Source organism: Hyperolius riggenbachi, chromosome 2, assembly GCF_040937935.1.
Source record: "Hyperolius riggenbachi isolate aHypRig1 chromosome 2, aHypRig1.pri, whole genome shotgun sequence".
Taxonomy (NCBI): Eukaryota; Metazoa; Chordata; class Amphibia; order Anura; family Hyperoliidae; genus Hyperolius; species Hyperolius riggenbachi.
This window is the reverse complement of record NC_090647.1, coordinates 69,068,971-69,093,414: the sequence shown is the minus strand read 5'-3', so window position 1 is coordinate 69,093,414 and position 24,444 is coordinate 69,068,971. Positions and strand designations below refer to the sequence as shown.

General features: G+C 42.2%; 1 protein-coding gene across 4 annotated transcripts in view; it reads left to right on the top strand.

Annotated features, from left to right (window-relative positions):
* The window catches only part of MSANTD4 (Myb/SANT DNA binding domain containing 4 with coiled-coils), a 59,036-nt gene extending 34,798 nt beyond the window's left edge, over positions 1-24,238 (top strand). For all 4 annotated transcript variants that reach the window (XM_068264963.1, XM_068264964.1, XM_068264961.1 and 1 more), the window contains exon 4: positions 21,811-24,238. In XM_068264963.1, the coding sequence (XP_068121064.1) occupies positions 21,811-22,383 (573 nt within the window). In that variant the 3' untranslated portion in view covers positions 22,384-24,238. The remainder of the gene's footprint in view (positions 1-21,810) is intronic.
* The last annotated feature ends 206 nt before the right edge of the window (positions 24,239-24,444 follow it).

Genomic DNA, 24,444 nt, shown 5'->3' with positions numbered 1-24,444 from the left:
CTAGCTAACCTCTGTTCACCTGAGTAGAGTGTAGTGTTTGGTGTAACAGTAACACTTTGAGGACTAGGCCTCAGTGCAGCAAGGAGTACTGCACAGATTCCTTCTGCAGACCTGAGCTCTCCAAGACGGGAGGAGTCAGACTGACAGTAGGAAGGATGTCTGGAAGTGACCCTCAGGAGGAAAGGTCGCTAACAGAGCGAGGAACCGCCTCTAACTGTAAGGTCGATTCTCGAGGTCGGACAAGCCAGGTCGTACACACACGGACAGATAAAGTACAAGATCAGGAGGCAAAGGCGGAGTCTAAGTACAGGCAGGGTTCAGTAACGGGGTATCAGAAATATCGAGGTACAGAATCAGGAGGCTGAGGCGGAGTCTAGAAACGAGCCGGGGTTCGGCAACAGGGTATCAGAAATATCAAGGTACAAGATCAGAGTTCAGAAGGGTAGTCAAGGCAGGCAAAAGTCATAACAAATAATCACAATCAAACTAGTACTTTAAGCTATCAACAGAATCTAGCTAAGTGTAGGATTACAGCTCCAGCTGGTCCCGGCACACTTGCGGATCTGACTACGGATCTGGGTGCTTCCACATATGTGATCGCACGCCAGAAAAAGAGCAAGTGAACAACCAGCAGTATATATACTCTAGGACCTTTCCAGGACCTCCCTAATTGCTGGTCCAATGAGAGCAGTGGAATTTGTCAGCTGACCCAGCTGGTCAGCCGACACCCTTCTAACTGCTATTTAAACTCTGCCTCTGTGCTCGCGCGCGTGTAAGTCTGAATCTTGGTGGACTATCAGTCCCAGCCACACCAGTACTATCTTGCAATGTATCCAGTGAACTGAGTGCGGGAGCCGCCTCCGATGCGGATTCCGCCGCTCTGCCTAAGCGGCATGCGGCGTTTTTTCCGCGTTGTGACGCCATGCTGGACGCGGAAACAGCCGCCTCGCCTTGAGAGACAGCGGCTTTTCCGCGTTTCATCACAGCTTGCCTATTTCTGCCAGAGCCCAAGTGTGGAGCCGTTGTTGTGCATGCACGCATGCCGACAGGCAGCAACAAGGAGATTTTCGGGGAAATCAGCGCGGGATCCCCTCTTCTGAGGAGGACGGAGGAAGCCTCTTTAGCAATGGTCCTCAAACTAAGGCCCGCAAGCCGAATGCGGCCCCATGAGGCTTTTTTACTGGCCCCCCACACACAAAATGTATTACTTATAGATGCGGTTAGCTAATCTTTAAATATTGGTGGTCTGCATATAGAATAGCAGTACTGGCACCACCCATCCACGTGGTAGCCAGAAAGCAGTAATTCGCTGGTTTTCAATCAAATTTCACATCAGGTGACACTGCAGTCCAATTGGACTTCAGTCTGTCACATGGGTATGCTTCACTGTCTGGCCCCCAAAGACATCATTTTATGTATATTCCGGCCCCCCAGCAGTCTGAAGTATGTTGACCAGGCCCTCGACCCAAAATGTTTGGTGACCTCTGCTCTTTAGGATCCAGAAGCTTCCCCTCCTCAGGTAAGTACCCCCGCAGGGGCTCTTTTTCTCATTAAAGGTACACTTTATAAATAATTACCTGATGAGAAGTATTTCACCCTGGCAGATGATCTCTCCCTCCACCCTTCAGAATTACGGGCGTGGCAAATTTCTTTCAAATTTCAGCCAAGACTCTGGCCACCCCTATGTGGCCGTGATGCTCATGGCCATGAGTGCGTTCCTGATGAGGAAGGCGGAGCATCACCTGAGTCTTGTTTACGTCAGATCACCCAAGTAATGCTGAGACTCTCCAATCCTGCAGGGTTTGTCGTTTTATACCGGAGGTACTCTTTTTAAACTGTCAGAAATTCTTAGCTGGTGGCAGGTTCAAATGGTAAGTTCATTTTTGATGTAACTTCAAGGCCCCTTTCACACTATAGCTGTGCGATCATCTAGCGTTACAGCCCACTTCTGGGATGGTAATGCACAGCAGCCATTGTGTTATTTCTGCGACGGCCAGAGCACGTCTGTCGCACCACACCGCGTCCGTCGCACCACCGAGTACTGCGCCAAAGTGTGACACGGTAAGTATGAAAGGAGCCTAAATTGCAAAAAAATACTCTTGAAGCACCAATCTATCAGGACCTCTTAAAAAAAATAAATAAATAAATAAAAACTAAAGAGAAATTACCCTTTACAGCTTTTCGAAATGCTCTCTTCCACAAGTACGCCCAGCTAACGGGCTTAAAATACAAAACCAATTATTAAAGAGAGCCTCAGGTGGACTGGGCAAAGGGCCTGGCCAGGGAGAGAGAGCTGCCCAATAGTAGTTCTGGAGACCCTGCAGGAACGCCCCGGCGGACATTTTAAATAGGGAGTCCCTCTCCCTCCCCTGTGTTTACCTCCGAGATAGCGACGAATATTGTCACTAATCTCGGGGGGGGGGGGGGCTATAATGCGGCGGTGGGGGGCAGAGAGCGACGGTGGGGTGGACACAGGCATGTTATGAGGCAGAGAACATGCCTCTGTATCCCATCTGCCCCCCCCCCCCCCCCAAAAAAAAAACCACCTCCGGTTCTATTTAATGAGACCTCAACCACCCAGAAGTTAGTTCAAGACACAAATAATAATACAGCTGTACTAACTGGTAACATTTGGAGAGATGTAATAGTACAGCAGGAACTTTCAAGTTGTCAAAACATACTACAGGTATCCATAAGTTCGTATGGTAAGAACGCAGCTGTTAAAGTAGCATTAACATTTTAAAATGCATACACATAAAATGTATCTATGTTACGTTGTAATGCACTATAGTTTTTTTCTTCCTATGCCCCTGTCACTTACAGTAGGTAGCAATAATCTGACAGATCTCAGAGATTTAAAGGATACCTGAAGTGACATGTGACATAGAGATAGACATGAGATAGACATGAGTATGTACAGTGCCTAGCACACAAATTCACCTTTGTATCTCTTTCTTGCTTTCAGAGGCCATTTTCTGCTAGGAAAGTGTTTTATAGTTGGAATGTCTTATCAGTGAGGGTCACACTGTAGTCACTTCTTCTCTGAGTCAGGACAGAGTCAGCCACTTACATACCTGATATTTAACTCTTTCAGGCAGAAAAGGGAAAAAAGGAACACAGCCTATTTATTTGTGTGCTAGGCACTGTACATACACATGCCTATCTCATCATGTCACATGTCACTTCGGGTATTCTTTAACCTCCCTGGCGGGCTATGCCGCCGGGAGGCACCGCTCAGGCCCCGCTGGGCCGAATTTGCATAATTTTTTTTTTGCTGCACGCAGCTAGCACTTTGCTAGCTGCGTGCAGTGTCCGATCGCCGCCGATCCGCCGCTATACGCGTCGCCGCAGCTGCCCCCCCTCCCAGACCCCGTGCGCTGCCTGGCCAATCAGTGCCAGGCAGCGCCGTGGGGTGGATCGGAGTCCCCTTTGACGTCACGACGTCGATGACGTCGGTGACGTCATCCTGCCCCGTCGCCATGGCGACGGGGGAAGCCCTCCAAGAGATCCCTGGGGGGGATGCCGCCGAGCAGCGGCTATCATGTAGCGAGACCTTTTTTTTTTAAAACGTATTTGCTGCCCCCTGGCGGATTTTTACAAACCGCCAGGAGGGTTAATCTAGGCGCGCACAATACAAATTTCTGGCCGATTTACTTGCCAGATCGATTATTTCCAACATGTCCGATCTGAATTTCTATCGATTTTTTTTTTTTTCCGATCAATGCTTTAATCGTTTTTTCTATCGATTTTCATTCAGTTCTCTGAAAATCAGTCAAAAAAAGATCGGAAAATCGAAAAATTGATCGGAATTCATATTGGACATTTTGAGAATCGATCTGGCAGGTAAATCTGCCAGAAAATTGTATGGTGTGTGCTTAGCATTAAGGTGCGTACACACGCACTACGGCCACCAACGACAGGTCCGTCAGACCCTCCCGCTGGGCGGACTTTAAAGCGACAGTAGCGTGTGTGTGTAAGCACTGTCGGCGGACTGCTAAGGCTGTTTCTGAGCGAACCGCCCGCCTGCATGTTAGCAGTTTTGGGGGGTTGCCACGCAGATAAGGGGAAGCTGAGAGCAGCATGGAGGGGACACAGAGGCATGGCATAGAGCAGGGAAAATGTCTCTGTGTCTCATATGCCCCCCTAAATCCGCCTCGGGTTTTTCTTCTCATAGGTTTTGCAGGTTTTGCTTTAAACTTGAAGCAATCAATCAACAAGCAATTGTTCTTTGTGTGCTATTCTCATTAAAGTTACTATTTTACAATTATTTTAGTACAAATAAGGTCTGGAGAGAATGCAGTAAAGGAGATGATTCTTGCATCAGCTAACAATTATTTATTATTTATTTACAAGCAACAGTTCCGCAAATGGAAGCAGTTTCACAAGTATAACAGTTTTTTTCTTGCACAAATCCTACAGGTTCAAAAACCTCCAAAACGACTGAATTATTAGTTTTGCATTAATGGCGGCAGCAAGGAATTTATTTCACAACAGCAAGGCAAACTATTGTTATGCTGTGTCCTGTAACTTGCTTATGCTTGACCAACACTGTGAAGCTGGTCTCTACACCTACCTCTCATCCCCACCACTCTGTGTACAAGTACAGCTTCTGTGATCATACTGTGTCCCCCACAGGAGAACATAGTGCACACTGGCCAAACTCTCACTGCAAAACTCTTTTTTTTTTTTATTTATACGTGCAACAAAGTATTGTACAAGAGCATTAAAACCCACCCACACAGTGACCTCATTTCACTAAGCATTACCACATTTGGTTATGCAGAAAACAGCTGATTTTACCATTCACCTTGCCAAATGCCAATTCACTACACCTATTACTGCACTGAAAAGTAAAATTACTGACTAGTGAGGTAAATTGCTGAATTGTGTGATAAATACCTCAAGAAATGTCAAGAAATCGCAATTCATAAAGGATAAAGCATTCAGTAAATCAAATTAAAGGGTTCTGTATTTACCTCCAGCTATGACTAGTCGGTAACTCACACTCTCCAAGCAGTAACATTGACAGATGTAGCAAACAGCCAATAGGGAGAGCCAGACAGCCAATAGGGAGAGCCACACAGCCCTGCTTCTCACCCTATTTGATCTGAAACTTTGGAGGGCAGGACTTCAGAACGGCAGAGCAGGAGGAGACATTTAAAAATACCTTTCTGTATCCCTTTAGATGTACATATCTATATACTGGTATACGGAAGAGCTCCCTCTAGTGGCTGCAGCACAACTAAAGCGATGCCCGGGAAGCACTGGACAGAAAATAAAACCTGACTCATGCACACAACTTGTAGGCAGACCACAGCTTCCTGCCTGACCTGCTTAGCAGCTGGTGAGACTTACGGAGCAGGGCTTAGTGAATTGAAGCATGTTTTTCGGTATATTACCAAACTTCTACCGCATGCGGGAAATCTTAGTGAATTTGTACAAAAAAGAATAAAATACGGAGTGTGGTATTTTACTGACCTAAATTATTTTACCAAACTGCCCTTAGTGAATTGAGGCCAGTATGTAATGATTAACTTGACCCAGTTGGCACAATGCCAGTATCTGTGGTATAAAAGTTATGTTTTAATCCACATATCAAATATGGTAAATGAGATACTATTAATTTCAAGTTTTATGCAAATTTACATAGCGTGAAATTAGACAAAACAAATACAGTAGCTGATGATTTTGGTTAAGTCCAAGTTCAGCTGCATAAAATCAACATAAAAATGTCCATCTTGAAATTCTTAGCAATTCACTTACCACCATATCTACAAATATCTACAAAACATATTTTTTATTCACTTATTGCCTCGCCAATCACGTGAGTTATCTATATATATATATATATATATATAAAATCGGATGTATGTGTGTATGTGCCACGATCACTCGAAAACGCCTTGACCGATTTGAACGAAACTTGGTATACAGATCCCTTACTACCTGGGATATGTTCTGGGGGTCTTGCGTCCCCCCTGCACATCAGGGCGGAGCTACAAACAGAAAATCAGATTTCACCCATTCATGTCAATGGAAAACATGTAAAAGGCTGCCATTCTCACAGTAATCAAGCCAGAATGGGCGGAGCATAAAACAGCCACTCAAATTTCAGCCAATCATTTTTAATGGTAAAATGTAAACTGCAGCCATCCTTACACTGTTAATCGCAAGGTTCTCAAACGTGCCACACTTGGTCACTGAGTGAATGGGATTACGATTCAGCAAAGTGGGTGGAGCCTACAACAGCCAATCATAATTCACCTATTGTTTTTCATATTTAAACTGCTGCCATTCTTACACTGTTTATGGCAGAGGCTTCAAACTTGCTACAGTCGGTCAATGGGTGACTGGCGTCCAAATTCACTAAATGGGCGGGGCCACAAACAGCCAATCAGATTTCCTTGCTGGATAAACTGCTTCCATTAACACATTTTTGATGCCAGGAACCTGAAAGCTCACAAACTTGGTTATTGAGTGACAGTGTGTCAAGGTTATAAAAAGTGGGCGGAGCCAAAAACAAATTTCCCTGGTCAAATATAAACTGCAGCCATTCTTACACTGTTAATGAAAGGGGGCGAAGCCACAAACAGCCAATCAGATTTGTTTAATTTCGATTGGGAATATACAAATTATTGATACCAAGGACCCCAAAGCACTTAAACTTTGAACTTGCTACAGTCATTAAGTGACGGGGGTTCAAATTCGCTAAAGGGATGGAGGTACAAACAGCCAATCAGATTTCTTTGCTGGATAAACTGCTTCCATCCACACAATTATGATGCCAGGATGCGTAAAGCTCACAAACTTGATCATTGAGGAACTGTGTGTCAAGGTTACAAAAAGTGGGTGGAGTCAAAAACAGATTTCCCTGGGAAAATGTAAACTGCAGCCCTTCTTCACTGTTACTGACAGGGTTCTCAAACTTTGCACAGTTGGTTACTGGGTGACTGGGGTTAATATTCAGAAAAGTGTGTGGAGCCTAAAACAGCCAATCAAAATTTGCCTGTTGATTTTCAAGTGAAATTTTTAAATTGCTGCCATTCTTACACTCTCAATGTCAGAGGCCTCAAATCTGGTACAGTCAGTGACTGTGAGACTGGGATCTACATTCTGAAAAGGGGCGGGCCACAAACAGCCAATCAGATTTGTTTAATTTTAATGGAAAAATGCAACTTATTGATGCCAAGGACCCCTAAGCTCATAAACTTGCTCATTAAGTGACTGTATGTCAAGGTTAGAAAGAGTGGGCGGAGCCAAAAACAACTAACTTTTTACATGGGAAAATATAAACTGCAGCCATTCTTACACTGTTAATGGCAGGGTTCTCAAACTTGACACACTTGGTCACTGGGTGACTGGGATTAAAATTAAGAAAAGTGGGTGGAGCCTACAAAAGCCAATCAAAACTCACCTATTGATTTTCAAAGGGAATATTGAAACTGCTGCCATTCTTACACTGTTAATGGCAGAGGCCTCAAACTTGCTACAGTCATTAAGTGACTGGGGTTCAAATTCACTAAAGGGATGGAGGTACAAACAGCCAATCAGATTTCTTTGCTGGATAAACTGCTTCCATTCACACAATTTTGATGCCAGGATGCGGAAAGCTCACAAACTTGGTCATCGAGGTTACAAAAAGTGTGTGGAGTCAAAAACAGATTCTCCTGGGAAAATGTAAACTGCAGCCCTTCTTCACTGTTAATGGCAGGGTTTTCAAAGTTTGCACAGTTGGTTACTGGGTGACTGGGATTAATATTCAGAAAGGTGGGTGGAGCCTAAAAAAAGCCAATCAACATTTGCCTGTTGATTTTGAAGGGGAATATTTAAATTGCTGCCTTTCTTGCACTGTTAATGGCACAAACCTCAAACCTGGTATAGTTGGTCATTCGGTCACTCAGGTTCAAATTCAGAAAAGGGGCGGAGCCACAAGCAGCCAATCAGATTTGTTTCATTTCACTCGGAAAATACAAATGATTGATGCCAAGGACCCCAAAGCTGTGTTAGGGTTTGAAATAGTGGGCAGGGCCAATAGCAGCCAAATACATACCCGGGCAACGCCAGGTCATCTGCTAGTATTTAATAAAGTATGTAATAAGAAATTCCGCTTTTTTATCTCCTTTCTTGCTCTCAGAAGCCATTTTCTGCTAGGAAAGTGTTTTATAGTTGGAATTTCTTATCAGTGAGGGTCCCGCTGTAGACACTTCCTGTCTGAGTCAGGACTGAGTCAGCCATTTACATACCTGATATTTAACTATTTCAGGCAGAAAAAGAAAAAAAGGAAAATAGCATAGTTATTTGTGTGCTTGGTACTGTACATACACATGTCTATTTCATCATGTCACATGTCACTTCGGGTATCCTTTAACATCCTGGCCCATATGCAATTTACTTTTTCTCCTGAATTTTCTCTTAGGTGATATTTTTTCATCTTCTATTTAAAATACATTTTCAGCACTTTGCAACTGAAAAAGTACCAGAAAATAGGTAAAATAATTACTATCAAAATTATTTTGAGTATTTTCTTGCTTTCTGGTGGCTTAAAAGGCATTTTCTTGACAAGTTTAAAATGATCCCCTAGGAGAAAAAGCTAATTGCATGTGGGCCCCTGTGTTTACCAATTTGATCTACAGTGGGTTGCAAAAGTATTCGGCCCCCTTGAAGTTTTCAACATTTTGTCATATTACTGCCACAAACATGAATCAATTTTATTGGACCTCCACATGAAAGACCAATACAAAGTGCTGTACACGTGAGAAGTGGAACGAATCTCATACATGATTCCAAACATTTTTTTACAAATCAATAACTGCAAAGTGGTGTGTGCATAATTATTCGGCCCCCTTTGATCTGAGTGCAGTCAGTTGCCCATAGACATTGCCTGATGAGTGCTAATGACTAAATAGAGTGCACCTGTGTGTAATCTAATGTCAGTACAAATACAGCTACTCTGTGACGGCCTCAGAGGTTGTCTAAGAGAATATTGGGAGCAACAACACTGTGAAGTCCAAAGAACACACCAGACAGGTCCGGAATAAAGTTATTGAGAAATGTAAAGCAGGCTTAGGCTAAAAAGATTTCCAAAGCCTTGATCATCCCACGGAGCACTGTTCAAGCGATCATTCAGAAATGGAAGGAGTATGGCACAACTGTAAACCTACCAAGACAAGGCCATCCACCTAAACTCACAGGCCGAACAAGGAGAGCGCTGATCAGAAATGCAGTCTAGAGGCCAATGGTGACTCTGAACGAGCTGCAGAGATCTACAGCTCAGGTGGGAGACTCTGTCCATAGGACAACTATTAGTCATGCACTGCACAAAGTTGGCCTTTATGAAAGAGTGGCCAAAAGAAAGCCATTGTTAACAGAAAAGCATAAGAAGTCCCATTTGCAGTTTGCCACAAGTCATGTGGGAGACACAGCAAACTTGTGGAAGATGGTGCTCTGGTCAGATGAGACCAAAATGGTGGCTGGATGGTGTAATGGTTAAGGGCTCTGCCTCTGACGCAGGAGACCAGGGTTCGAATCTCGGCTCTGCCTGTTCAGTAAGCCAGCACCTATTCAGTAGCAGACCTTTGGCAACTCTCCCTAACACTGCTACTGCCTATAGAGCGCGCCCTAGTGGCTGCAGCTCTGGCGCTTTGAGTCCGCCAGGAGAAAAGCGCGATATAAATGTTATTTGTCTTGTCTTGTCTTGTCAAAATGGAACTTTTTGGCCTAAATGCAAAATGCTATGTGTTGCTGAAAACTAACACTGCAAATACACCATCCCTACTGTCAAATATGGTGGTGGCAGCATTATGCTCTGGGGGTGCTTCTCTTCAGCTGGGACAGGGAAGCTGGTCAGAGTTGATGGGAAGATGGATGGAGCCAAATACAGGGCAATCTTGGAAGCAAACCTCTTGGAGTCTGCAAAAGACTTGAGACTGGGGCGGAGGTTCACCTTCCAGCATGACAACAACCCTAAACATAAAGCCAGGGCAACAATGGAATGGTTTAAAACAAAACATATCCATGTGTTAGAATGGCCCAGTCAAAGTCCAGATCTAAATCCAATCAAGAATCTGTGGCAAGATCTGAAAACTGCTGTTCACAAACGCTGTCCATCTAATCTGACTGAGCTGGAGCTGTTTTGCAAAGAAGAATGGGCAAGGATTTCAGTCTCTAGATGTGCAAAGCTGGTAGAGACATACCCTAAAAGACTGGCAGCTGTAATTGCAGCAAAAGGTGCTTCTACAAAGTGTTGAATAATTATGCACACCCCACTTTACATTTTTTTTTTTTAAATGTTTGGAATGATGTATGATTTTCGTTCCACTTCTCATGTGTACACCACTTTCTATTGGTCTTTCACATGGAATACCAATAAAATTGATTCATGTTTGTGGCAGTAATATGGCAAAATGTGGAAAACTTCAAGGGGGCCAAATACTTTTGCAAACTACTGTATGCCATGGCAGCCAGGTGACATAGCTGAGGGATCAAATTACAGTTGTGATTAGTCACAGATGAGGTGGAATTAGACAGACTATACTTTCTAAATGCATACATGGTGCATTTTTATATGTTTTCCTTCTGCCCTGTTCATGTCTACTTTAAAAATAGAAAGTATACACAAACAAAAGGGACTAAAGCTCTACGGAGGTGAAGACTAAGGGCCTGAGCCCACTAACGCAGTTGTGTGCAGCTGTATTCGCTTTTCAGCATCTGTAACATTGATGTGTTGCTGAAAAGCGGACACAACTGCGCACAACTACGTTAGTGGGCTTAGGCCCTTACTAAATATTGGAGAGGAAGACCTTTTATTAACTGGTTGTCTTAAAAGGAAACCCAAAGAATGTGTAGGTTAAAAAGTTTGCAGCTCAAATAATTTGCTTGATCTAAGATCAGTAATTTCCTACTCGATGTAATCGTTTTTTGGTTTTATTGTATTTTTTATTTTATTATTTCTGCTCAGTATTTATTGTGAAACTGATGTCAATAAACATTTCACATATGATTGGTGAGGTATTATGTGACTTTATATATGAATTATTACAATATTTTTGTCGCTCTATACCGCTGTTGCAAATTCCTTCATGCTTTACAGTTACACTTACTAATTAAAGAGACACTGAAGCAAAAAAAAAAAATTATGATATTATGATTTGTATGTGTAGTACAGCTAAGAAATAAAACATTAAGATCAGATACATCAATCTAATTGTTTCCAGTACAGGAAGAGTTAAGAAACTCCAGTTGTTATCTCTATGCAAAAAATCCATTAAGCTCTATGACTTTTAAAGAGACTCCGTAACAAAAATTGCATCCTGTTTTTTATCATCCTACAAGTTCCAAAAGCTATTCTAATGTGTTCTGGCTAACTGCAGCACTTTCTACTAACACAGTCTCTGTAATAAATCAATGTATCTTTCCCCTGTCAGACTTGTCGGCCTGTGTCTGGAAGGCTGCCAAGTTCTTCAGTGTTGTGGTTCTGCTATGAACTCCCCTTTATGCACACTGCCTGTGTGTTATTTAGGATTAGAGCAGCTTCTCTCTTCTCTCTCTTATCTTTTACAAGCTGGATAAATCTTCCTCTGAGCTGGCTGGGCTTTCACATACTGAGGAATTACAAACAAGGGCAAAGCTATTTGCAGGAAGAAAAGAGCAGCCTGAAACTTCAGTGCATGGGGGAAAGAAACACACAAATGATCTCTTGAGATTCAAAAGGAAGGCTGTATACAGCCTGCTTGTGTATGGATGTATTTTCTATGTGTGGACATACTGTACATCAGGGGTGCCCACACTTTTTCGGCTCGTGAGCTACTTTAAAATTTGCAGAGGCCAGGAGATCTACCAACTTTTTAAATGCTAAGCACGCCCCCCCCCCCCCCCCCGCCCGCTCCCGCGTAGGTTAGCCAGGTATATGTGCCTGCAGCATAGGTTAGCCAGGCATTTGTGCCTGCAGCATAGGTTACGTGCCCTCAGTATAGGTTAGCCAGGTATATGGGCCCTCAGTGTAGGTTAGTCAGGTATATGGGCCCTCAGTGTAGGTTAGCCAGGTATATGGGCCCTCAGTGTAGGTTAGCCAGGTATATGGGCCCTCAGTGTAGGTTAGCCAGGTATATGGGCCCTCAGTGTAGGTTAGCCAGGTATATGTACCTACAGCATAGGTTAGCCAGGTCCCCTGGACTCCTGGACTGCTCTGGCAGGCAGGCCGCTGGCCAATAAGGATGCAGGGGAGAAGAGGCGGCGAGGAGAGACTCTGGCAGGCCAATAAGGATGCATGAGAGAAGAGTCGGCGAGGAGAGAGGGAGGAGAGAGGCAGCGCGGCCGCTACATCATGGCTGGGGGTGGCACCGGGCAAGTTACAAGCATGCACGTTCCATCTGCCCGGCGCCGCCCCCAGCCATGACGTAGTGGCCTCTCCTCCCTCTCTCCTCGCCGCCTCTCCTCCCCTGCATCCTTATTGGCCAGCCAGAGTCTCTCCTCGCCGCCTCTTCTGGCCGCAACATTTGCTGGCCGCAACATTTAACGAGACGCGGCCTCTCGCGATCTACCGAGAAGGCGGTCGCGATCTACCGGTAGATCGCGATCGACCTATTGGGCAGCCCTGCTGTACATCAACCTACTTCCTGTTTTGGTGGCCATTTTGTTTGTTTACAAACAAACTTTTAAAAACTGTTTTTAACCACTTTTAATGCGGCGAGGAGCGGCGAAATTGTGACAGAGGGTAATAGGAGATGTCCCCTAACGCACTGGTATGTTTACTTTTGAGCGATTTTAACAATACAGATTCTCTTTAAAGTCGTCGAGAGAGCTGTCTTCTGACTTTCATTATCTCAACTGTTAGTGAACAAATTTCTTTTTCTCTGCCAGAGGAGAGGTCATTAGTTCACAGACTGCTCTGAAAGAATCATTTTGAATGCTGAGTGTTGTGTAATCTGCACATGTTAGAGAATGATGCAATGTTAGGAAAAACACCATATACCTGAAAATAAAAATATGAGAATATTTTCTTTGCTGCTAATCTTCTAGTAATTATTCATAGTACACAACCAGTTCATTATATCATATATTTTTTTCACTTCAGTGTCTCTTTAAGTTGTCTTTTAAGTATACATTAAGTATAAAGACAATTAAGTATAAATTAAGTATAACGATAATTACATGAAACAAACCAGGGTACAGCAGACAATACACAGTCATACAGTATACTCAGAAGAGGGTACATAGCAGAAAGACAAGTCAATAAACAGCAATACCACAACATATTTGGAAATTTGCTTCTGCTCAAAAGAGCTTACAGTGTAGCGGAACTGAGGGATGAAACACCAGGTGAAGGAAGTCTGTAAGCTATGGTGTGGAGTGTAGGATGAGACCAAGTTAGACCAGGAACTCAAGAACATGTTTGAGGTCCCCAATGGCTTGCTTTCCTGAAACGTTGAGTTTTAGGGTTGCAGTTGAAAATCTTGAGGCATGGCAAGTGCTGAATGGAATGTTGAAGGAAGATCCAAAGGAGAGGAGAAGGAGAAGCTCCCGAAAAGCCCCAAATACGAGCATTGGAAAAGATGGTTAGCCTGGATGAAAAGAGTTCCTTAGATTATATTTTGAGTGGTAGCTTGTGATTAGTTAAGCAATGTATGAAGCAGCTGTATTGCAGTTTATTTATAGGTTAAAGTTAGCATCTGAAACTGGATTGGTTGTGTGAATTGGAGATGTATAAGAAAAGAGCAAATGTGAGAGATGGTTATTAATCGGAATTGACAGGCGGTGGTTAGTGTATTAATGTGATATGTGAAAGAGTGAGCTGAATCAAGAGGTAACCCTTGCCAGAGATCCTAAGGAGGCAGGGTTATTGGTGTGTTGTTAATATGGATTATTGTATCATGAAAAGGAATAGGTACAGAAAGTGGAAAAATCACAAGTTCAGTTTAATCGATGTGAGATTTTAGGAAATGTATAGACAAGAAGGAGAAGCTGTTGAAAGAAGATCAAGAGCAGGAAGGTAGATTTGGATGTCATCGGTGTATAGGAGATACTAGAATCTATAATAACTAGTTAATGGTCCTAAATCTTAGTCTGTAGATGGAGAAGAGAGGGGTATCAAGAACTGAGCTTTGGAGTACTCTGACTGGGAAGTCAGTAAAGTAAGTAGAGATTTTGGAAGTGGGAAGTCCAAGGTGTACTTCAGAGAGGTAGGAGAAAAGTCAAAAGAGTGCAAGACCCTGGAGCCCTAGGGAGGACAGCAGCCATGTTGAATGGTGAAAGCCGACTGAGGAGAAGGAGTATGGAACAGTAACTTTTGGATTTAGTACTTATTAAATAATTAGTCACTAACGAGAACAGTTTCAATGAGTACATTAGGGCTGGGGTTAAAAAAAAACAATGTGTCAATGGAAAGTGTTGGAACAAATCTGTATAAACGCGCCTTTCCAATAGTTCGGAAGACAAAGTAAGGAAAGCTGGTAGTTAGAGAGCACAGATGAGTACAGTGAGGTGTTCTTGAAAATTGGATTTATAACCATACTTTTGAATGAGGAGTGGAAAGGCACAGATTAAAGAGAGAAGTTATGGAAAGCATGAAGGAGGAGGACAGGAGGGAACTAAATAGATGTCCAGGGTGATGGGACTGTGAGGGAGGAAAATCAGGATTATTTATTGTAGAATATACTCTAGTTTATGATACTTATTTCTATCTTAATGACCAGACACTTGAGGTCGTTTCAAAGGGATTAAATAAGAGGTTTTATTTACAAATATACATATGTACAAGTTAGAGCATACAAACTATGTGCCTCACATAATGGCTCTATATACCCTATGCACAGTCACACACTTGCATTAGCTGAGCCCCTATTCTGTCCCACAGTCCATGTCAGTATTCCGAGAGAGAGAGAGCTCCCCAAGCATTGTCTTATATCTGGATACCACAGGTATAGAGACCCCTCCTCTGTGTTATACATCATAAGTTCCTGTTCTTAGCAGCTGGGGGGAAGGAACTTGTTGTAGCTAGTCCCATGGACCATTGTTGACAAAACCAGACAAACCGGCTTCTGTAAGCTAGGAGTCATCTGCAGAATCATCCATTGCCGCTCGTCGGGGGCTGGGCATTGATGTCATTCCTATACAGCTATTGTGTGGCTGTAAACAGTCCTTTACAGTATGAAATACAGGCCTTTGTTTACCGCCCAAGGCTTATCAACCGATTCCCTGTGTATAGCATACAAAGTTCAATCCATGTAGGCACATCTGAAATAACTTTCAACTCCAACATATCTCCCTTTTGTGACTACATGATACCACACTCACCGTCGTGACACCATTCGGGTTATATCTTCGGTAGGTGCTGTACAGCTACATTGAGTCCCAAAAACATTGCCAGAGGGACTAAGACCCTCCACTGCGCTTGCTCAAACAGCTATCTCGGGTAGCGCAACAAAAACATAGTTCCGTGGTTAACGGGCCCCATTTCCTGCAAACACGATCCCTCACGATACATGGGCCAACAAGCAAGAACCCAACATTCATTCCCACTCGCACCTAATCAGTACATTGACATGACATTAACTGTAAGCATGAATATACAACATCATACCATATATGCATCACCTGGATTTACCAGATCGCAATATCTTATGTGAATTAACCTTAGTTTATTCTGCAGGTTTATTGGCATCAATTTATACCTTTATAACAGACACATCATACCCATGGATTATCCATTGCAACCTAATATATCTCTCAATGAGTTTGTAGGTTATGTACATGAAAATATAATAAAAGAAAACTATCTATTGTACCATTGTAGGTCATGCGGTATTCATGTAACTAAGTCAGTACTCGACTAATCTTGCTGCAAAACACATTTACATTTCATTACATACAGGGGGCTTGATTCACAAACTGTTAGTACGCCTGTGAAAAGCCCCTTAGCGTGTCTAAAAGAGCTTTTCGTGTGCTAATTTGCGCGCGAAACGCGTGGCGCGCACCGTTATACGCGCAATGTCTTGCGCGCGCACTGCGCAGGTCGCTCCGCGCAAAGTGCCCATTAAAGCCTATGGGACTTAGCACGCGCAAAACTTTGCGTGCAGTACGTAGCGCGCAAACTGATTGAGAAATCTGGTGCTAACCTACTTAGCACCCTGGTTAGCACGTCTAAAGACTTTAGACGTGCTAAGTAGGTTAGCACCGCTTTGTGAATCAAGCCCAAGGTCTTGTTTTCAGTGGATTGGGCACAAAATATATATACATGGAACAAAAAGGCTTAACTTCTAATCAATTATCAGTACTTTGATTCTATATCATTTGTACCAGGACATTACATTACCAGATACTACCCACCCCCATCGTAGGTTGAAAGGGTGGGCTTAATTATCTAATTAACTAGACAAAAGTTTTACACAAAGAAAATAAATAAATATATATATATATATATATATATATATATATATATATATTGCTCAGGCTTAATTATACTCCTATGTAATGCATAGTTTTCCTGCTATCCCTGTGTGGGAGAAACTATCTTCTAAACTAAACCCATGACTGGGATGACTAACTAATTATTAATAAACATTTGTTGGGGTTATTTAGACACATTCTTTAAAAATTTTGCTATGTATTCATTCAGTTGTGTGAATTTACATACATTCGGTTGTAGACTTCACCCCACCCTGTGGGCTAAGTACCTATTCACTTCCTTTGATGAGTCCTTCTACAATCTATCGGTGTCAATAAATCTATACCACACCCTACATAACAATGAGAATACTCTCTGTAGCCTTCCAACCTAGGAGGGGACTATTGGGGCCTATACACCTAACGATTTTCCCGGCAATATACGGCCGATTCGATCACAGTGATCGAATCGGCTGTGAAATCGCCGCGCACACCGCTGACAGAACGATCGATTTCCGTCCGAAATCGATCGTTCCCGTCGATTCCCGACGACCTGTCCGTGCGGAAGACTTTTCTCGTTCGCCGGCGGGTCGGGAGTGCGTCGATAGCGGCGTTCGAATGCCCGACGACCGACGCAATACAGCGGCAATACATTCCGGCCGGCGCGAGTCCCCGCTGTCACTGCTGTCTTCTCCGCTCTGGTCTGCTCTGGTCTCCGGCATGCTTCACTTCTTCCTGCCCGGCAGGAAGTTTAAACAGTAGAGGGCGCTTTACTGTTTAAACTTCCAGCCGGGCAGGAAGAAGTGAAGCATGCCGGAGACCAGACCAGAGCGGAGAAGACAGCAGAGACCTGGGGAGTCGTGGCGGCGGAGCACGTAATGTATGCGGGGGGGGGGGAGCGGCGGCAGCACCACCACAGATTGTGAACGGTTTCAGGCTGAAATCGGTTCACAATCTGTTTGCAGTAAAGGTGGCCATACGATCCCTCTCTGATCAGATTTAATCAGAGAGGGATCTATCTGTTGGTCGAATCTGATGGCAAATCGACCAGTGTATGGCCACCTTAAGTGGGAAGGCATTTTACTGTAGAAATCATCCCCCTTTCCTTGGTCATTTATAAATCCCAATTAAAGAAAATAAATATGTACACTACTGCTGTGTGCTAATATCTCTGCAGCCCCCTGCACACTGCCAATCTGATTTGCAATTCCGATTTTTCCCTGGGCGCTGTCGAAATACGAAGAAAAATGCATAAGAAAAAAAAACGTAGCATGCATTACAGATTCAAAATTGCAACTCACAATCGCACGTAAAATCGTGTCTAAAATTGCCAGTCGGAATTGCATGTAGTGTGCAAGAGCTCTCAGGAAAATATAACATATGACACTACGTCCTTGAGAGAACAAAATCGTTCATCTTAAATAATGCTGTAAATTGGCCATGCACCTATAGATTTCCATCCAATGTTCCAAAATTATCAATTCCTTTTGGAAAATAATCGATTCAGAATAACTTGATTCCTACCAACCACTGCACATCAATTCCCAATAGATTCCAGCCGGGAATCTATTACTAATCGATCGTATTGTAAAGTTGCGGTGCCCAATGCAGTGCAAGGTTATTGGCCATTAATTTGCCAAAGTTGTTGCCCCTGATTGTTTTTAACTTTCCAACCTGTCCGATCGATTTATTCACTCGCCAAAATTGATCGATCTGACATTTGGGGAATCGATTCCTAGCAGCTGAATCTGCAAGGAAATAACTAAGAAAATCGATGAGTGTATGGCAACCCTTTCCATTACTTTCCTTGATTGTAGATCAAATTATAAACTTAAGAGGTCTATTCGTAACCGTACAATTGCATTTGAGTACTCTTTATGAACATATAAATAGGCAAATAAAACTCACAGCTGTGTTTACTCTTGCCTTCAATATCTTGTATATATCCCCTTTGGTACCTCAAAGCATAGGTACCACTTTATCAATACTTCTATGTAAAGAAAAACTTCAAAAGAGAAATAATAAATAAAAACAAAATAAAAAATGGTGTTTGGGGAAGCAACAAAACTCCCCAAAACTGAAAAACAAAAATGTATTGCGAAAATAAAATTATAAAATTATTCAAAAACTGAACAGGGAGAATGAAAAAAAAATTACAACCCTTTGGTTGTTTCTAATCAAACCAACAAACACATACAGAAACATACAGGCCCACTTCAGGACACACACATAAGTTAGTTACACACAGGTCTGTACAATTAGTACATTGACACAAAGATGCTGATATCCTTTGGAGTTCATTGTCTTCAGTACTGGGCCATCTGTGTCAATAGGAACAAGAAAGAAAAGAAACGACAACAATACAGACTGTACAAGTTAATTGTTAACCACATTTACTTCAGTTTCACTCCTTAAACCTTCTATTGTTTAATTGTTTGCAAACAATTAGGATTTTAACTCATGAGCTCATGGTATTTTCTGTAGAGTAATTGTTTAGACAAATCATACATGAGCTGGTTTAGTTCTGAGAGATGAAAAGATCCTGAACATTTGAGTTTATTGCAAACTGACATTCAAGGGCATGAAGAATATGAATGTGGGGTACGTTAATGAGGTTGCTAGGATTGTGAATGTTAGGCAGACTTGGAAGGGTGACTATCTATGGGTAATAGTATAAGAATGGGAAGAGGAACCAGGGGAAGGAGAGAAAATGAGAGCAAGTGAATGGGTGAAATGGGACCAGAAAGTGGCAGGTGTTTGTTGGAGATAGAGGAGGGAAAAAACAATTGAGTTTGCTTCTGGTGCTATTTGTAATCTAAATATGATCAGAAGAATTTAGAAAAAATGCTTCCCTTTTAAAATGAGTCTAAAATAGGAAATGATCCTTAGTCGTGGATAGTGATGAAGATGTGTCTGACTGATGAAGAAGTGTCTGACTCAAGAGACTAATAATGAAGCAAAATCTCATACCAGGGTAGTATAAAAGTAACAGCATAGTTATCATGTCAGCAGTAGCCTTGGAGGTAGTCCTGGATATAGCAGAGTTCCTCGTATAGTTGTAGATATAGGTATAATTTTTAGAACCGTGATAAAATCCAATGCTGAAACCCAGGCCGGGTTAATTATTATGTACTATGTGGATTTTAATGTGCTTGTGTGTTGCTCTCCATGGAATATAGAACAGTTAGTTTTGTAGAAATGGATTTGGCCCATCTGTAGTATGTTTTGCTGTTTTTGTCTGCCATCTTGTGGAGAAACACTGTAGAAAACCCATCTAGGATAGCATGGACATTTCCCTGGAAACACTACGAGATGACAGCAGCCGTCGTTCAACTCACAGCAGCCAGCAGTTGTTGTGAAGATGTGCTGTACAGCATCAGCCAGGAATGACTGATTGAATTAGATAACATTTGTAAAACCCTTTCCTCTTATAGGATTTTAAGTGCAGAGCAGTAGATACTTAAAGCACGCTCAGTAAACTGCACCCGTCATACGTGTCTACAATGTGTTAGAGCACCAGTCAAAATTGGTAACCTCTGCCATAGACTAGGGTCTGTTTCCTTTGGAAAAAAAAACAGTATGTTTTTTTAATTGTGATACCGGAGATCCTGGATGGAATAAACAAAGTCCATGTAGATAAACAAAGTTCATGTAGATAATGTCTTGTCTGGGCATCAAAGTTAGGACTCGAGTGAAGTGAGACAACAATGTTAGCACTATGCTAACATTCTGCTTTGCGCATAAAAGCTGCTTTTGCGCATTAAAGCATAACAATACTTTGCCTCCCTGTTGTGAAAAATATTCTTAACTGCTGTAATTCAAAACTGATAATTCAGCCATTCTGAATGTAACTTAACTTGCACATTTTTGGGCTACAGTATCTTCTTTGCTGTTTATTAGCTGACTCAAGTTTGATTTCATTTATGGGTTGTTGTTTTTGGTATAGATAGTTGGAACTGACCATTTCTGAATTCAGTGAAATCCAATTTTTTATTTTAACTCACAGTAGATCAAAATTCAAACTTCTTGCATTGAAATTCATAAGTTAAAAGCCCCTGAACATACTATTGTCAACAAAATTGCTAACAGGGTCAGTGACAACTTCTTGCATTGAAGTTCATAAGTTCAAAACCCCTGAAAATACAATTGTCAACAAAATTTCTAACAGGGTCAGTGACAAATTTAGAAATATATCTCAGCTGGTAAAAAATAAGTTTTGATTCAGGATGATACCATTTATTGGCTAACTTAGAGGAAAACAAAGAGTAAGCTTTCAGCTAATAAGCCTTCTTCAGACTGTGTTCCCCCTTTCCAAGCACTCTTAACACAGGATAACATATCCCAGTGAATTCAGAGAGAATTAACATTACACATGTCCATGGTGAATGGACTGAAATTGTCCCAAGAAAAGCTGTAGATTACATTAAATAACTAAAAAGTCATTTTAGGTTCCACCTAAAACCATGATGTTCCACCATGATGTTACACCTTAGTGTTTTATCCAAAGTTTTTTTTAATAATTTATCTTTGATGATATCATCTTTCCAAATTCTGTATTGATAAACTAATAAGGGGTGGATTCATGTAGTGCCAGTAATAAAACCGTGCGCAGACAGAGGATAGCCATATTACTGGTATTAAGGCCAGCAGTGTATTGCACTTTGCACAGTACATGAGCCGCAGTACATGGATAATGCAAGCATTACTATGGTAATGCACATTCTTACCGCTGGTGTTAACCATGTACTTTGGGTTGCGCTTATTGCGCAACACCTGATACACTGCTGTTTTTTAAGCAATCCTTGAGCCAAAGGTCAGGTTCAAGATAGTAACCATAAAATAGGGGAGCCTCAGGATCCTATTGAGGCTCCTCTCGGTAGTCCAATGTCCCTGTCACTGAGTGCTTGCCCCCCCCTCCACACAGGAGCTGCGCAGCTCCTCTTCCTGAAGCGTGGCTGCGCAATACCATATAGCCTGCAGGTCGCTGGACAAGCGTGGGTGGGCTTGCGCAGTTACTGCGAGGACACGCTGCAGGAAGGGGAGCTGCGTGGCCCTGATATGATTAGCAATAATGCCTTATTGCTAATCTTCCAGGGAGCCACGCTCAGTGATGAGGGACATCGGAGCATCAAGGGAAGCCTTAATAGGATCCTGAGAGTTCCCTCTCTTTAGGTAAGTATTTTATTTACTACCTGAGCTTCTGCTCGCATACACTTTAATAATGGTAATATTGCCACGCACTTTCTGCACATAGTTTATTACCAGAATTATGTGAATCAAACCTTATGTTTCTTTGTTTTTTGAAACATAGATTGAGGTAGAAAAGGATAAAATGTGTCCACTGTCTTAGTAATTTAGCTCAGCTATCATCTCTTCAATTTCAGCATTGATAAAGAACTACTTCTCTTTTTTTTTTTTTTTGCTCCATAGTTTGAGATGGAAGAGGATGAAATGTTGTCCACTGTCTTACCTGACTCTAGAGAAGATAATGACCTACCAGAAGAGTTTCCTAGAATTGAAGAGTTTGGCACGTTGAGCTCTATAGCCAGAATCCCATACAAGGATTCCCACTTGCTCATTTCACTAGAGAAGCAGAAGCTGGAGCTGGAGAGGCAACGGTTGAGCATCGAAGCAGAGAGACTCCAGGTGGAGAAAGAAAGACTTCAGATTGAACGAGAACGCCTAAGACACCTAGACATGGAACATGAGAGACTACAGGTGGAGAAAGAACGTCTGCAGATCGAAAGGGAGAAGCTGAGGCTCCAGGTAATGCACGCTGAAAAGGCCAACATGGAAAATGATTTTGCACCAGCGGAAAAGACAGTTTTGCAACCCTTGGACATAGAAGCAGAAAAACTAAAACTGGAAAGAGAACACCTACAGCTAGAAAAGGAGAGGCTCCAGCTCTTAAAATTCGAGTCTGAGAAGCTTCATATAGAGAAAGAACGTCTTCAAGTTGAGAAGGAACGTCTACGAATTCAAAGAGAGGGGCACTTACAGTAAAACGAAATAATAATTAGAATTCCATTTGTTTTCTAGTGACTTTGGTCTGGCGTTGTCTTTGCTGCTTAGTCTGTAGACATCCATGTTTGTTCTCTCAGCCAACAGGGCCTTATGCAGGTATGTTCTTTTACTGTTGTTGGCAGATAAGTTAGCTTTCGGCCAAATGGTGAAGTTGAACACTGTAGCGTGGAGCCAAATGGTGATTTTAAACTCTATGATGTGCCTGCGTATGTGAAAATATGAGGGGCCTATTTCCTAAGGTGGCAATATGTACATCAGTGGCCAAGGGCGGCAATCTTCTAATCCATACAAGTGACTAGAGCTGCAGATGGTCAGTTTAGGTTAAGTACAGTACAACAATCAGACCCCTGATTGCCACTGTGATTAATTTGATTGCCGTTTAATAAATATGGCTTTATAAAAACGGTGATTTTAAAAGTGGTGAATCAAAAACTTTTTTGTTTTGGTTCTCTACTGTTTATAAATGGGCCCCTTAGACTTTTTGCACAAATAGACTGTTCTGCTTCCACTATTGTTTTAATAGTAATAAATGTCTAACATTTAGAAACATACTGTAAAGGCCAAGCTACCCAAAATGGGTGGCAACAGGGTTTAAACACCTGCTGACTTCTTTTAGTTCTCGATTCTCATGAAATAGTTATGACATTGTACATGCTTGTGGTGGCCGATGAAGGAGATAGATGAGCAGTAGCAGAAAGTTTGGTCAACTTGATTAGCAGGATATGTCAGATTCCAGGGTATCAGTGTTTCATGGACACTAGAATATGTTCCATTGGTCATTACCCAAATACACTTGATAGTACATTCTATTCTTGTATCGATGTAGCTGATGAGGACTTTTCTTCTGCCCAACTCCCATTTTTTTTTTCATTTCAGTTCCAGATATTGTGGAAAATATGTTATGAAATTTTGGGGGTTAATATATCTGTCTGTGTCTCCACTGGAGACAGAGACACTCTGAAGTGTTCCCCTCACTTCCTCTGTCTTGGACCTCCATGGAGCTTTGGGTGTCCCATGGACAGGAAAATGAACAACAGCAGTAAAGATTTCTCAAGTATTCTTATGCTGTGGACACTCATCTCAGCTGTGATGGTTTGATAGCAATTTCATCAATGTGCTCCACTAGACCAGCAGAATAACAACACCAGGGGATCGCAGCAATGAAATAGGTCACTTCACCTTTAGCAGTTATTGGCTTTAGAGATCACTGCGCTTTCTTGCACCCTGTAATGAACAATCAAAGATTGCACATAGTGCCCAGTGCTGCCACAAACCGTTCACAATAGACAACCCGTGCTGCACTCCAGAGGGTAGTGTCACCACCTTATAGGGACAAGATCTCAGTTTTCACCCTTTGTGGGTGCACTCACCAAAAGTGCATCTTGACTCACTGCATATAACAGCAGAATCCGTGCTGTAGCAGTAAATCACTTTAATAAAACAGTCTCATACATGCAGGCAGGCTTGCAGATTGGCGTACCAGCTCCAGCCGCGGACACTATCGAGCTGCACGGTCCGGCCTCTCCTGCTTCCTGGTTTGACGTCAGCGCGCCTCCGACTCCGCCCTACACGTTTCGTCACGCTACGTGACTCATTCAGGGGCTTGAATGAGTCTGTTGTGAACTGTTTGTGGCAGTACTATGTGCAATCTTTGATTGTTCATTACAGGGTGCAAGAAAGCGCAGTGATCTCTAAAGCCAATAAGTTCTATTGTATGGAAGAGCTCAAAAAGTTAGATCTAATTGACTCGAAAAGATCATCTTAAAACATTCAAGCAATCATTTTAAATGTGATACTTTAAGAAGACTGTAATAAAATATGTGTGTGGATAACATTATTTTAACAAAGAAAGTTTTATTTTTTACTGTCTCCTTCAGTCCTCGTGAAGTTCATCATTTATCTGTTTTCATAGGGTGTGAAAGAAGTTCTCGCTCATAGGCACCCAAAGGAGGTTTTAGTTTATTTCTAGACTATAAAAAAAAAAAACTTAAATATTTTTTTCAGGTAATTTAGCTTAAAATACTTGCTCCTACACTACTT